The sequence below is a fragment of the Pan troglodytes genome, chromosome 16, assembly GCF_028858775.2.
Source record: "Pan troglodytes isolate AG18354 chromosome 16, NHGRI_mPanTro3-v2.0_pri, whole genome shotgun sequence".
NCBI lineage: Eukaryota > Metazoa > Chordata > Mammalia > Primates > Hominidae > Pan > Pan troglodytes.
The window spans coordinates 50,574,485-50,586,875 of record NC_072414.2 but is presented as its reverse complement, the minus strand read 5'-3'; the positions used below and the strand labels follow the sequence as shown (position 1 = coordinate 50,586,875).

General features: G+C 42.4%; 1 protein-coding gene across 5 annotated transcripts in view; it reads right to left on the bottom strand.

Moving 5' to 3' along the window:
• Positions 1–3,645: 3,645 nt before the first annotated feature.
• The window catches only part of LIPC (lipase C, hepatic type), a 159,128-nt gene continuing 150,382 nt past the window's right edge, over positions 3,646–12,391 (bottom strand). For 4 of the 5 annotated variants that reach the window (XM_009429224.5, XM_054667594.1, XM_009429226.5 and 1 more), the window contains 3 exons: positions 11,526–11,643; positions 8,764–8,982; positions 3,646–3,804 (listed from right to left, as the gene is read on the bottom strand). In XM_009429224.5, coding sequence (XP_009427499.1) covers positions 3,693–3,804; positions 8,764–8,982; positions 11,526–11,643 — 449 coding nt within the window. In that variant the 3' untranslated portion in view covers positions 3,646–3,692. The remainder of the gene's footprint in view (positions 3,805–8,763; positions 8,983–11,525; positions 11,644–12,391) is intronic. The other variant, XM_024349218.3, reaches the window with a different exon arrangement.

The following is a 12,391-nucleotide window of genomic DNA, read 5'->3' as shown; positions in this document are numbered from 1 at the left end:
CAGTGTGGAGGCTGGGAGGAGGCTGGGAGGTTGGAGGGGAATCAGCGGGGCACAAATAACTAAAGGCCAAGTGGATGGCGGAGAGCGTCACTTATGTGATTGCCAGGCGCTCAGAAGAGAGAAAGATCTCTGTGGCCTGGCCAGGCTAGGAGGCAACTGGTGAAAATAACTGGGCCTGGGTAGATAAATAGGACTAAGTTAGGCAGAGCAATTCCAGGGGAGAAAAGAAAAGGAGGAAGGGATAAGAGAAGGGAAGGAATGAGATGTGTCGGGAGCCATTAATCATGTACGGATCATTGGGATTCAAATAGAAGTATGTATTATGGGACCATGTAAATGGTCCCTTTTGGGACTGACTTTCTTTAGTCTTCATCTTGCTTGTCTATTTCCCATCCCTCTGACTTTACTTTGGTCCAGCCTCTGTGGGAGGGCAAGCACAGCACTGGGCAGCTTTACCCCTTGCCTTGCTGCCCCACAGACGTGTATTGCAATCCAAGCTTTTGCAGTATTTGCGGCCGACATGACTCAAGGTGAACATTGAGGACAGGGAGCTTTGCGATGCAGCAGAGTGCGTTCATTTTAATGTTGAATGGAGTGCTTGTTTCCTTCTCTGTCTGACTTACTCACCTCAAAGAGCCCAGCTGCAGTGTAATCGACATTCCATTTCTTTCCCAGTGCTCTCTTACAAGAGAAGCACAAATAAGCTTTTGCCTAAAAGGCAAGATGCTAGTGTTATCTTTCCTGAGTGGGCTCATAAATGCAGATTCTTTGGAGAGAGGTGTGTATAATCAGTTCACGAGCCAGCATTTTGCATGTGCAACGAACAGATGTGACTGCATTATTCAGTTTCCCAATTTGACTTCCCTACTCGAATATACTTAAGAAAATGTGATGTCGATGAACACATCCCTCCAAGTGAAAATAATCCACCAACAACAGAATTGGCAACCAGATTTGGACATGCCAAGAGGAGTTTCAAATGTTCCAGTTAACCACTTGTCACGTTGGATGCTTGTTGAATTCTCTGCCCAAAATGTTACCATGTATTGTGGCACTTCAAGTTTTCTTACTAAAGATGAAATAATTTCTAATTATATTGCTTGTGAAACTACATTACTTTTGAAACATATCACACTATAGTAGAAACATGTTTGTTTAACTCTGCCCTTTATTTTCCCTTTTTAATTTTCACATTGTGAAAGGTGACATTCATACTAAAAAGTGCGTGAAATGTAGATGTATATAGAACGGTTAAATCAGTGAACGTGTGTGTACCCACCACCTGGAGTAACAAGTAGACTATTGCTGGCACCTGGAACTCCAGGGTGCCCTTCCTCTTTCCTGGGATTATCACAGCCTCACTTTTGTGATAATGATTTTATTGTTTTGTTTCCTTTTGGGTTTTTTTTTTTTTTTTTTTTTGAGACGGAGTCTCACCCTATTGCCCAGGCTGGAGTGCAGTGTCGCGATCTCAGATCACTGCAACCTCTGCCTCCCGGGTTCAAGGGATTCTTGTGCCTCAGCCTCCCAAGTAGCTGGGATTACAGGCATGCGCCACCATGCCCAGCTAATTTTTGTATTTTTAGTAGAGACCGGGTTTCACCATGTTGGCCAGGCTGGTCTCGAACTCCTGACCTCAATTGATCAGCCTGCCTCAGCCTCCCAAAGTGCTGGGATTACAGGTGTTTATCCATTGTTTGTATCATACTATACCTTTTTTTGTGTCTTTGTGCAAATGAAAAATGCATGAGTGCTTCCTTAAATGTTGCTCCCTAGATGCCTCGCTGCCTCACGCTGGCCCCAGCTCTGTTCTTTTGTGTGTGTAGCTTTGGCTTATCTTTCTTACCGTTGTACGACAGTCCATTAGCAAGACTATAACCCAGTTCATTTCTGCATCGTACTGGCAGACATTTGGGCTGTTTCTGGCTGCGATGATTTCAAGGCTCACATACATGTCTCCTGGAATATATATGCATGGACTCTGTTGCATATATAGCAAAGAGTGTTTCCCTGTTGTTTTTCAAAAGTGATATTCTAAATTCCTTCTGGATCGTTAATGATAAAACCTGGCAATCCAATGCAAACATTTTATTGTAAACCTTAGTATTTTAGACATAATGGGAAATGTTCATTTTATTACCTATCAATTTTAGACACACACTCACACACATTCCCTAAAAGTAGGGTCAAATACTTTTGCAGGTAAGATTAGCATTCAGGACAGAATGCTTCATTTGGAAACACTGACCAGCTGTTCTTCCTATCCCACCACCCCATAAGTTTTAGATTTCTAGGTCTTTCAAAGGGAAATAAAAGTGAATCATGCAAGATAATTTTAAATTGATTAGTCAGAGGCAGACATCTTTCCAGGATTTTTGTTTTCATGAGCCCCAGTTTACCCCGCTTTGGTGAAGAGAATATGAATTATGGGCTGTATATAGCTGAGCCTAAGTGCATGTTAGGTTAGGTTGTTTAATGTGCATAACATGTTCCTCCTCTCTGAATTATGTAAAACACATATCTAACTGATTACCATATTTAGCGTCCATTGTCACCATGTGCTTTGTGATGGAATTTGCTGGTCAAAACATTATTATTTCACTTATTGGACAGTTTGAAATTTGACATCTAACTCTGTCAGTTAGTTCAGGCTTCTAGAGCAAATTACCATAGTCTGGATGGCTTAAACAAGGAACATTTATTTCTCACAGTTCTGGAAGCTGAGAAGTCCAAGATAAAGGTGCCAGCAGATCTGGTAGTCTACTTCCAGGTGAGGGTCAACTTCCTGGTTTGCATATAGTTGCCTTCTCATATCCGCACATGGCAGAGAGTTCTGATCCTTTATCCCCTATAAGGGCACTAATCCCACTTATGAGGCCTCCACCCTCATGACCCAATCACCTCCCAAAGGCCCCACCTCCAAACACCATCACATTGGGGATTAGATTTCAGCATATGAATTTTGGGGTGACTCAAACATTCAGTCCATAGCAAACGCTTTGAGACATTCCAAGTTTTTAAAATTAGCTTTTGTTGCAAGCATTAGTAAGATACAATAATTATGTTTATTTAATTTGTAATTCCATTATTAAAATGACCACGTGTCTAGCTTTCACTGTTATCACAAGTAGTTTTAGTAGAATTCTACTTGTGTTTGGTTCTGTGAAATCGTTATATGATTTGTATAAATATTAGAATAATTATAATTTTTCTTCTTTTAAGAACTGTATTGTCTTAAAGGATGTGTATTTGGTATACACAACTAGTGGTGATTAATTAGAATCTTGCTTTACTGAAGCACTAGTTACCTAATAAAAAAGTATCTTTCTAGCATGGTTCAAAAATGGGTCATAATAAACTAGCAAGGACATGTGGGAAACTTAATTATAAAAGACATTGTAAATTAGAACAACAGATCTAAAATGGCTCTTGCATTTGTACTTATTTGCATATATTAACATTTAACCAGAGATAAAATTGGGACATTTTTGGTTGTACTAATACTGGAAAATAGTTATATCATATCGTTTTTAAAAGCTCAGTTTATGAGAGTGAAACATACCCCCCTTAAATCTAAACTTTATTTAAGCTTTGTGTGAGATTCTTTATGTAATTTTGGCTTCTAAATAAGGCAGCCATTCCAGATAAGGAGTAAGATTCATTTATTCTTTACACTGGGTCTTCATTAAATCTCATCTGATCTTTCGCTTTGATGTTTTAGACTTTATTTCACATTTCACGAAGATTTTTTCCTGGGTTGGGCGAAGTAGTAGGTCATCTGTGTTTTCTGAACAAAACGTCATTCTGAATAGAAAACAGGAAGCAAACACAGCATTAAGTTTTAGGTGGAGCTTATTGAAGTGTTTCATCCTTTATCAAATTTCACTCAATTTGTGTAAGGCATGTGATGTCTTTTTTTAAGTTAAATTCTTATGTTCGCAAATATTTTTGTAACTTCAGAGAAAAACAAAACCCAAGTCAGTGAAAGCCATCAGTGTAAGACTTCCTGGAGTTCTACACTGGGGTGATTTCAGTTCTGTAAGAAGGAAAGTCCTGGGGCAGCCCTCCTTTTTTCTCCCCTATGACAGCTCATCGAAGATTTGGGGGTGACTATTGTTTCCTTGACCACATTTGCCTTGACTTCAGGGCAAACATTTCTAGTTCCTCAACCCTTCCTCCTAAGGCAAGCTTACCTCCTCAGCCTTCCCTCCTTGGACACGCTCCGGTTTGTAAATGCTGTTCTTAAAGGTCCTTGGCATGAGGCCAGTGTCATCGGTTTCTGCCTGGCTCAGCCCTGTAAGCCCTGCCCCTTCCTCATATCGGAGCTGACATTGTCCACTAAAGAGGACACCACTATGTGTTTTGGAAACAACAACTAGACTGCTTTGGCTGTTGGCTTGGCCCGAGATACCATTTTGTGTTATTATTTCCAATTGCATCTGTTAAATATATATCTATAGATATATCTGTAGAAAAATTCTAGTTTATTACTTCTTTTTTCTTTGAATTGCGTCTAAGGTCAAGTCTTCACTAAACTGGACTTTTAAAATTTAAAAATGCTATGAGTAATTTGTGAATGCATTCTTGAAAATTCAAATGGTAAAGGAATAAATGAAGCCAAATAGTAAAGAACCTCTTCACCATCGGCCTTCACTAACATCACTCCCCTCTCTACATTTATGATTTGGTTTATGCATTTCCAGACTTGTTCCTATGCATTTACATATATTGAGTGGCATCATGTTGTGTATGTTTTCCTGCAATTTTTCCTTGTTACCAGAAAATGGTACTCAGAGACTTGCTCATATCATTAGGTAGAAGTCTATTTCACTATTTTTCACCTGCTTCATGACATTCCATTTTAAGGATGAACCACAATGCGTTTTCCTACTGTTAGACATTAAGATTTTCTCAAGAGTTTACTATTTACTTATTATGTATAGTATTTATTTAATAGTACTGCAACAAACATTCTGTACATATGTATTCATATATAGCCTTTGTGCATATTTTGATTATGTGCACAGATACTCCAGAAAGATGATAAGACACCTAGAAATAAAATTCTGGCTCAAAGTAGTATGCATATTTAAAAATGTGATAATGTAAACTTCATGAGACCAAGGACTCTGTCTGTTCACTATATATATATATATACACACACACACACACACATACATATATATATACACACATATATACATATATATATACACACACATATACATATATATATATACACATACATATATACATATATGTATATATATATATATTTTTGAGACAGAGTCTCGCTCTGTCGCCAGGCTGGAGTGCAGTGGTGTGATCTCAGCTCACCGCAACCTCTGCCTCCTGGGTTCAAGCGATTCCTTTGCCTCAGCCTCCCGAGTAGCTGGGATTATAGGCATGCGCCACCATGCCCGGCTAATTTTTTTGTATTTTAGCCCAGCCTGTCTGTTCACTATTATACCTCTGGTGTCCACAATATTGTCTGGCATAAGGTAGGTACTCACTAAACGTTAGTTGTTGAATGAAATTCCCCTAAAAAATGCCTGTAATTTACACTCTCACTAATAGTGTATGAGAATGCCCGTTTCTCCACATCTTTACTAACTCTGGATGTTGTCCGTTTTTGAATTCCTGCCAAACTAATGAGTAACCAGTGATAATTTCTTTGATTTTATTTTGCATTTATATGAGTACTGTGGAAATTGAATGTCTTCTCATTAGGTTTAGCCAGTTATTATACTTGGTCTTGCTGTAGGGCCAATAATTTCTTCTCTTTCTCTTCACCATCTCCACAACCCTACTCATCCCTGATTTTGTGCCTTTGGGGGAAGAAAACCACCTTCCACTGAATTTCTTCCATGGAGGCACAGAGCAAGTTACTTAACCTACTTCTTTTTCCACTTGCACTTAGCAGCGATATTACGAGTGTAGAGTTTAATGTTCCCATCCCGATTCTGGGATTTTGGTCTGCAAAAGGCACTAAAAAATTAGTAGTTGTTATTAGTCTCATGAAATGTATATTATGATTCTCATTTATCACTAAACAACTGAGTCTTGAAGAGTGAAGTTATTGTTTGAGGCTACACAGATTGTGAGCAGTGAAGTTAAAATGTGAGTTTAGGACTGGCTGACACTGGAGTCCATCCGATCCTGCCAGCCATATTGCTTTGCCGGCTGCCTGTCTCCCTGGGAACACCTCTTGGCCTCCTCAAAGCATGTTGCAGCACAGCCCCAAGTGTACGGGTCTGAACTTTCTTCTTACACTTCCCGGGTTGTGTTATGCTGGACTCTCACTATTCAAAGTGTGGTCCGTGGACCCGCAGCAACAGCATTGCCTGGTCGCTTGTTAGAAATGCAGAACATCAGGCTCACCCCAGACTCACTAAAGCAGAACCTGCATTTTAACATGATTCCCAGATGCTTTGTATGCTCGTGAAAGTTTGAGAAGCCCTGCGATGGACCACACCGTTCGTAAAATTAATTCATCTTACTTTCCTGGTTAGGTCCTGGAGTTTATTTCTACCAAGAGCCACAACTCAGATTTTTTTTTTTTTTGTATTCTCCGATAGTACCTGGCACTGTGTAGACACAGAGGAGGCACTCGGTATTTACAACCTAAAAAAAATTATAGCTCCCATAACCCGCATGCAGTACCTCCTACAGCCCTAAGGATGGGTTTGATGCATACATATGTTAATGTCCAGCACTGCAACTCTGCTAGATTAGACTGAGAAAATTCAGATTAATGGAACCAAAACTAATGGAAGAAGGAACTGTTGGAAACAGCACACCCCCAACAAATGGGTAATAAATCAGACAAATCCCAGTCAAATCTGGACTGGGACAATTTTGAGCAATGTCCTCAAGCTGTGTAACTTCTGTGAGCCTCAGGTTCCTAATCTGCACAGCCAATGCTACCCATTTCAGGATCACAGCAAAGATCACGTGAGACCAATGCCATGGAGCACCTGCTTCAATGCTCACCCTGTGTGGGAGCCCTGGAAGTGCCAGGCCCCTCCCTCTCCTCATTTCTTCTTCCATACCACATGGGTGTGCCCCAGTGGAGAAGGTAGTGTTGTGCTTTAGCCACCCTTTCAGGTCAAGCCACATGGGATTGTCAGGGTGAGCAGCCACCTAAACTGAGGAATTACTCTCCAGCTAAGAGCATCTGGGCAGGGTCAGAGCTCAGAAGCAGCGCTGCTCCAATGGGCCAAAGAGTCATGTGAGAAGAGCTCAGTGCAGAAGAGGAGCGAGCAGTTTAATCTTCCCAGATTGATTCTGTTGGGAGATCTGTTGGCAGACGGCAGAGTATGCTCTCAGTAATTGCCAGGATTTTGCATCCCAGGGAGATAAAATCTCGGAGTGCGGTTGTATAAAGGGACTCAGGGGCATACATCTGCCACAGGCCGGCACCTGGCAGTGAAACCCAGGGGGTGAGGGAAGAGGGTAGTTCAGAGGTTAGAAACCTGCTGTTTTCCACCTCTATGAGGACAAGCCAAAGAGAAACATGGCCTTCGGGACAAGGGAAGGTGGGAGAGGAGAGACCGTGTCCTGAATAGAGAAGGGAAGAGAGAGGAGAGGGCCCGGGGACGCCTGGAATTCTGCCGTGGAGAACCACGGATGACCGAAAAGCACGGTTGCTATGGCAGGGTGTGCTGGGCAGCCCTTTCTTCTGCTGGGAGGACTTCAGGAGCGCTGGAGCATCCTTCCTTTTCTTTTCTATTTTTTTTTTTTTTTTTTTTTTTTGAGACGGAGTCTCTGTCTCTGTCATCCAGCCTGGAGTGCAATGCCGCGATCTCGGCTAACTGCAACCTCCACCTCCTGGGTTCAACTGATTCTTCTGCCTCAGCCCCCCGAGTAGCTGGGACTACCAGTGTGCGCCACCACGCCCAGCTAATTTTTGTATTTTTGTAGAGAGGGGATTTCACCATGTTGGCCAGGCTGGTCTTGAACTCCTGACCTCAGGTGATCCGCCCGCCAAGGCCTCCCAAAGTGCTGGGATTACAGGTGTGAGCCACCACGCCCAGCCCTGTCCTTCCTTTTCTTTGCTCCCCACCCCAGCTCCTTCGTATCCCTGGAGACTTTGGGGCCACGGGAGATGTTAAATCAAACACAGCAGCATTTCTTATGGGTGACCCATTGTTCTACATTGGAGTTTCTTAGGGCTCTTATTCAACAACAGGCATCCTGGACCCCTTCCCAAGCCCACCATGAATCTGCGGGTAGGTCCAGGAATTCTGCAAATGTGTTTGGCTTCCCAGTGATTCTTTGGCAACTGACATTTGAAAGATACGACCACAGAGAGAGAGAGAGAGAGAGAGAGAGATACATCGAGATTTTTGATATTGTGATCTGTTAAAAGATTTTCTTTGGGCAAACAATAAAAAAAAGATGTTGCATCTACCACAGCACCTTGGACTGGCAGCACTGATTCACCTGGTGATTCACCTGCACTGAAGCTTGAGAAGCCTGGGGTTAGTGTGGTGGTCCTCAGGCTCCAGAGGCAGGCAGCGTTAGCCACGGGCAGTGGGGAGACCCTGGTGTGTATTCAAAGACCTGGGTATGAATCCTTGTCCTGGCACCTGTGGCTGTGTAAAGTTGGGATAGTCACTTCACCTTTCTGAGCTTCTGTACTCCATCACTAGGGCCTAATAATACTCACTTCACATGATGAATGTGAGTATTAAATTGTGAGACTGCCTGGCACAAGTGGGTGCTTAATGGACGTTAATAGGAGATTGAATCAGCAGTCACCTTTGCTGGGTTTCTCCTGCTTTGACTCTGATCGTCTTCAGAACGAGGCCTGAGTGGCGCGGCCCTGTGCTCCATGGGATGATAGTCTGGACCGTGTTCCAGACATTGGCCCACACTGCACTGTTTTCCCACTTGAACTTGATCATGATCAGCTCGCCGATATCCACATCCAGCGTGATAAGAAAGGAATACGTTTTATTACTAGCAATTCCTTTGCCCCTTGAATACACAAAGAAAATCAGACACAATCAGTTTAATTGTAACAGCAAAGTGACGGTCACACACATTCAAGATGTGTTGTGTTTCCCTGAATGACTTGGGATTTTTGCTGCATTTCCCAAACTAGTGTTCAACAGACTATTGATAGAGTTAGCAGTAGGTGTGCCAGGATAAAAAAGGGATTTCCAGATAATAAAATTGCGAAAACTATACTATTTTCTGGTTAACACATCAAAAAGGCTCCGAGAAGTCCCACTATAACAAATCTAGTTAACTTTCTCTAGCTTAGCTTCTAGGAAGAAGCCGCTGTGGAGACAGTGGGGCTTTGGCAACGGTGTCTGGACAGTTCAGCTCTCTGTAGGTTTAACATAGTATGCCTACAGCATGCACTCTCTCCCAAGTAACGCTCCTCCCCCCATATAAATAGAAACCTCTGTTAAAACAGTGAGGCATAACAGTAATAGAAAAACTACACATAAAAAGGATGCACCGATTTAGAGCAAGATTTAAATGCAGACTCTGAGGTATCATGATCAGCTTTACTCACTAATCTCCAAGACACTAAAATATCCCAACGTTGACAGAGCAGCGAGATGCCCTTTCCGCTATTGAGAACCATCCCCTGGGAGAGATTTTTGGCAGTGCAGAGGCAGCAGTGGATTTAGGGCGAGGCAGATGGATGGTGGGGTCGGGGGTGGGTGTCCCTTGTGTGGCTTGGCATAGCTCTTCCCGAGTATGCCGTGAAGAATTGTTTAGGAATCCCCCCGCCCTGCCAGGTTGTGAGCATCCAGAGGCTAGGGTCCTCTGTATCCTTAGGAAGGTGTTGGACAGAGCATCAACAAATGCTTGCTGAATGACTGAATCAGTGTGATGATCAGAGATCCAAAGCTGGGGGCAATTTTCGGGAAGCTCAGGATCATCTCTGGAGTGGGTGAGGGGCTAGTGTCACTTTCCAGGGAGAGTCCATGCTGAGGGTTGAGAGGCCAGAGAGGCTGGGGAGCCTCAGAGTGAGCAGGTGGGTAACAGGGTGAAGGACAGATGGGGAGGCTGGCAGAGCAGGCTGATTGAAATTGGAAATCTGTGCCAAGTCAAAAGATACCACTTGAATTTCTGGGTTACGAACTCACTGGAAAGGCTCTTGGGACCTCTTGGGAACACCTGCTCCGCCCCTCACCACCTGCCTCTGCACTGCAGGCCCTGGTGGGGCCATCTCTGGCTTCCCTGTCTGCTCAGCCCACAGTGCATAACATTGAGCAGTTGGTGGGAACTGGAGAGGCTGAGGAGGGACGTGAGGGTTGGGGCTTGGGTGGATGTCCTGTCTGACCAGGATGGCCATGTGGGATGGGCTGTGTTTACTAAAGGGGTTGTTTCTGAAGCAACAAATATTTATTTATGTTCACAAAAAGAACCAAACACTAAGAGTTGACTTGTGGACCAAGAGTTTTCTGCTGTAGGTAAGAGCTAGCTCAGGTAGTATCTGGCGCCTACCACAGTGCCCTGTATGTGATTGGTGCTTAAATGCTCAAGCCCATGTAAACTAAAAATAAAATTCTAAGCCCTCCAACCATCTGAATGGACCCCTTCTCTCAGCCAAAGGCATTCCAAAGTTAACCTGAAAAACGAGTTCAAGCCATGGTGGGAAGGGGAGGTGGGACATGCCTCTTTATACTCTCCTCCCTTTGGAATTCAGGCACAAATGACCAGCATTAACATTAAAACCCAGATTTTAGGACTGATGAAGCAGATTTTTTGTAGCAATAAGACACCAAATTCCAGCCTGACTCTAGTATAGCATCACATGACAGACAGCAGGCCCTGAAAGAAATTAAACTATTTTACCCTGAAATATATTTCTTTGACATATTTTGAAAGGGCCCTGAACAGCTGTCTTGTGGCGGGAAAACCTACATTCTGTAGAGAATTCCCTTCCCTATCCAGGTCTTTTCACTGATCTCGGAGAGAATGAACTAAGTCTGGCACCTTTTTAAGTCTGATAAGAAACATTTACAATCAATTGTCTCTGAAGCCTGCTACCTGGAGGCTTCTTCTGCATAATAAGAACCTTGGTCTCCACAACCCCTTATCTTAATCCAGACACTCCCTTCTATTGATTCTAGATCTTTAGATAAATTCATTCAACCAATGCCAATCAGAAAATCTTTAAATGCACCCGTGACTTGGAAGCTCCCCTGCACCTCCAACCCCAAACCACTTTGAGTTCTCCTGCCTTTCTGGACCAAACCAGTGTACATCTTACAAGTACTGATTGATGTCTTATATCTTCCTATAATGTATAAAACTAAGCTGTAACCTGACCACCTTGGATACAGGTCACCAGGACCTCCTGAGACTGTGTCACAGTAATGTCTTTAACCTTGGCAAAATAAACTAAATTGATTGACATGTGTCTCAGATACTTTTTGGGTTGCGTCTGGAATAAAGTAGTTGTAGCTGGCCTGACTCTTGAAAACTACAGAGTCCATTTATGTTCTGCAAGAAAAATAAGTGTGTCATCACCCTAGGGGGCTACACCTCCTACTCACAGAGTGATGGGAATTTTCTGCATTTTCTCTTTTGTTCCGAGTAGTGACATGGTAAAAGTTGTTTGTATTGGCGTCTCAGTTTGGTTGATGAATTGGATCTTGAACTGGTAATGATAAACTAGAGAGAGAGACAGAGAGAGAAAGAGAGAGATAATTTAAGCAGTGATTTTAAATTTAAAAATCTCTTATTTCTTAAAATTTAAACATGCAGAGGGAAGAGTTTGGATAGATATTAATATATTAACAACATTTTTTTGCTCCTAAATGGTGGTTTATCTTCTTGTTTTTCCTTCTCTGTATTTCCTAAATGTCTATTCAGGACTTATATTGTGTTTGTAATGTAATAATGATAAATATTCACCAACAAAAGATGGCAGAATAGGAGTATAGGATATCTGGCATTCTCACTGAGTTCTAGATGCAAGTTCTGCTGTAATATTTCATGTGTTTGGTGAGGGTCTCCTTTCGTAAATCAAAGAATATATGCCTTTTAGGCATTTGACAAGGCAAGAGAGAACACATTGCCATTTTCCATTATTGCCGCTCTCTGATGGGGTGTGTTTCAGGGTGGGGCAGAGCTCCAGCTAAGAAATATATGCCCTAGTGACCAAGCGTTTATATTCTGGGGCAGTTCCTGGAAACAAGCTCTGTGAGGTTCAATGAGTGTATTTCCTAATGGAAATAAGATAACTCTAGTTCTAGAACTTGGGCCTAAAAGCTTTCTGTTTTATCACATGTTTGGAATGTCCTCCTACTGATGGGTTGGTTGGAAGAGGATCATTTATTTTATTCTTCTTTACCTAATACAGTCTACATTTAGTTACTGAAAGCAAATGGCTTACTATTAGACAGGCGTTGTTAAATAC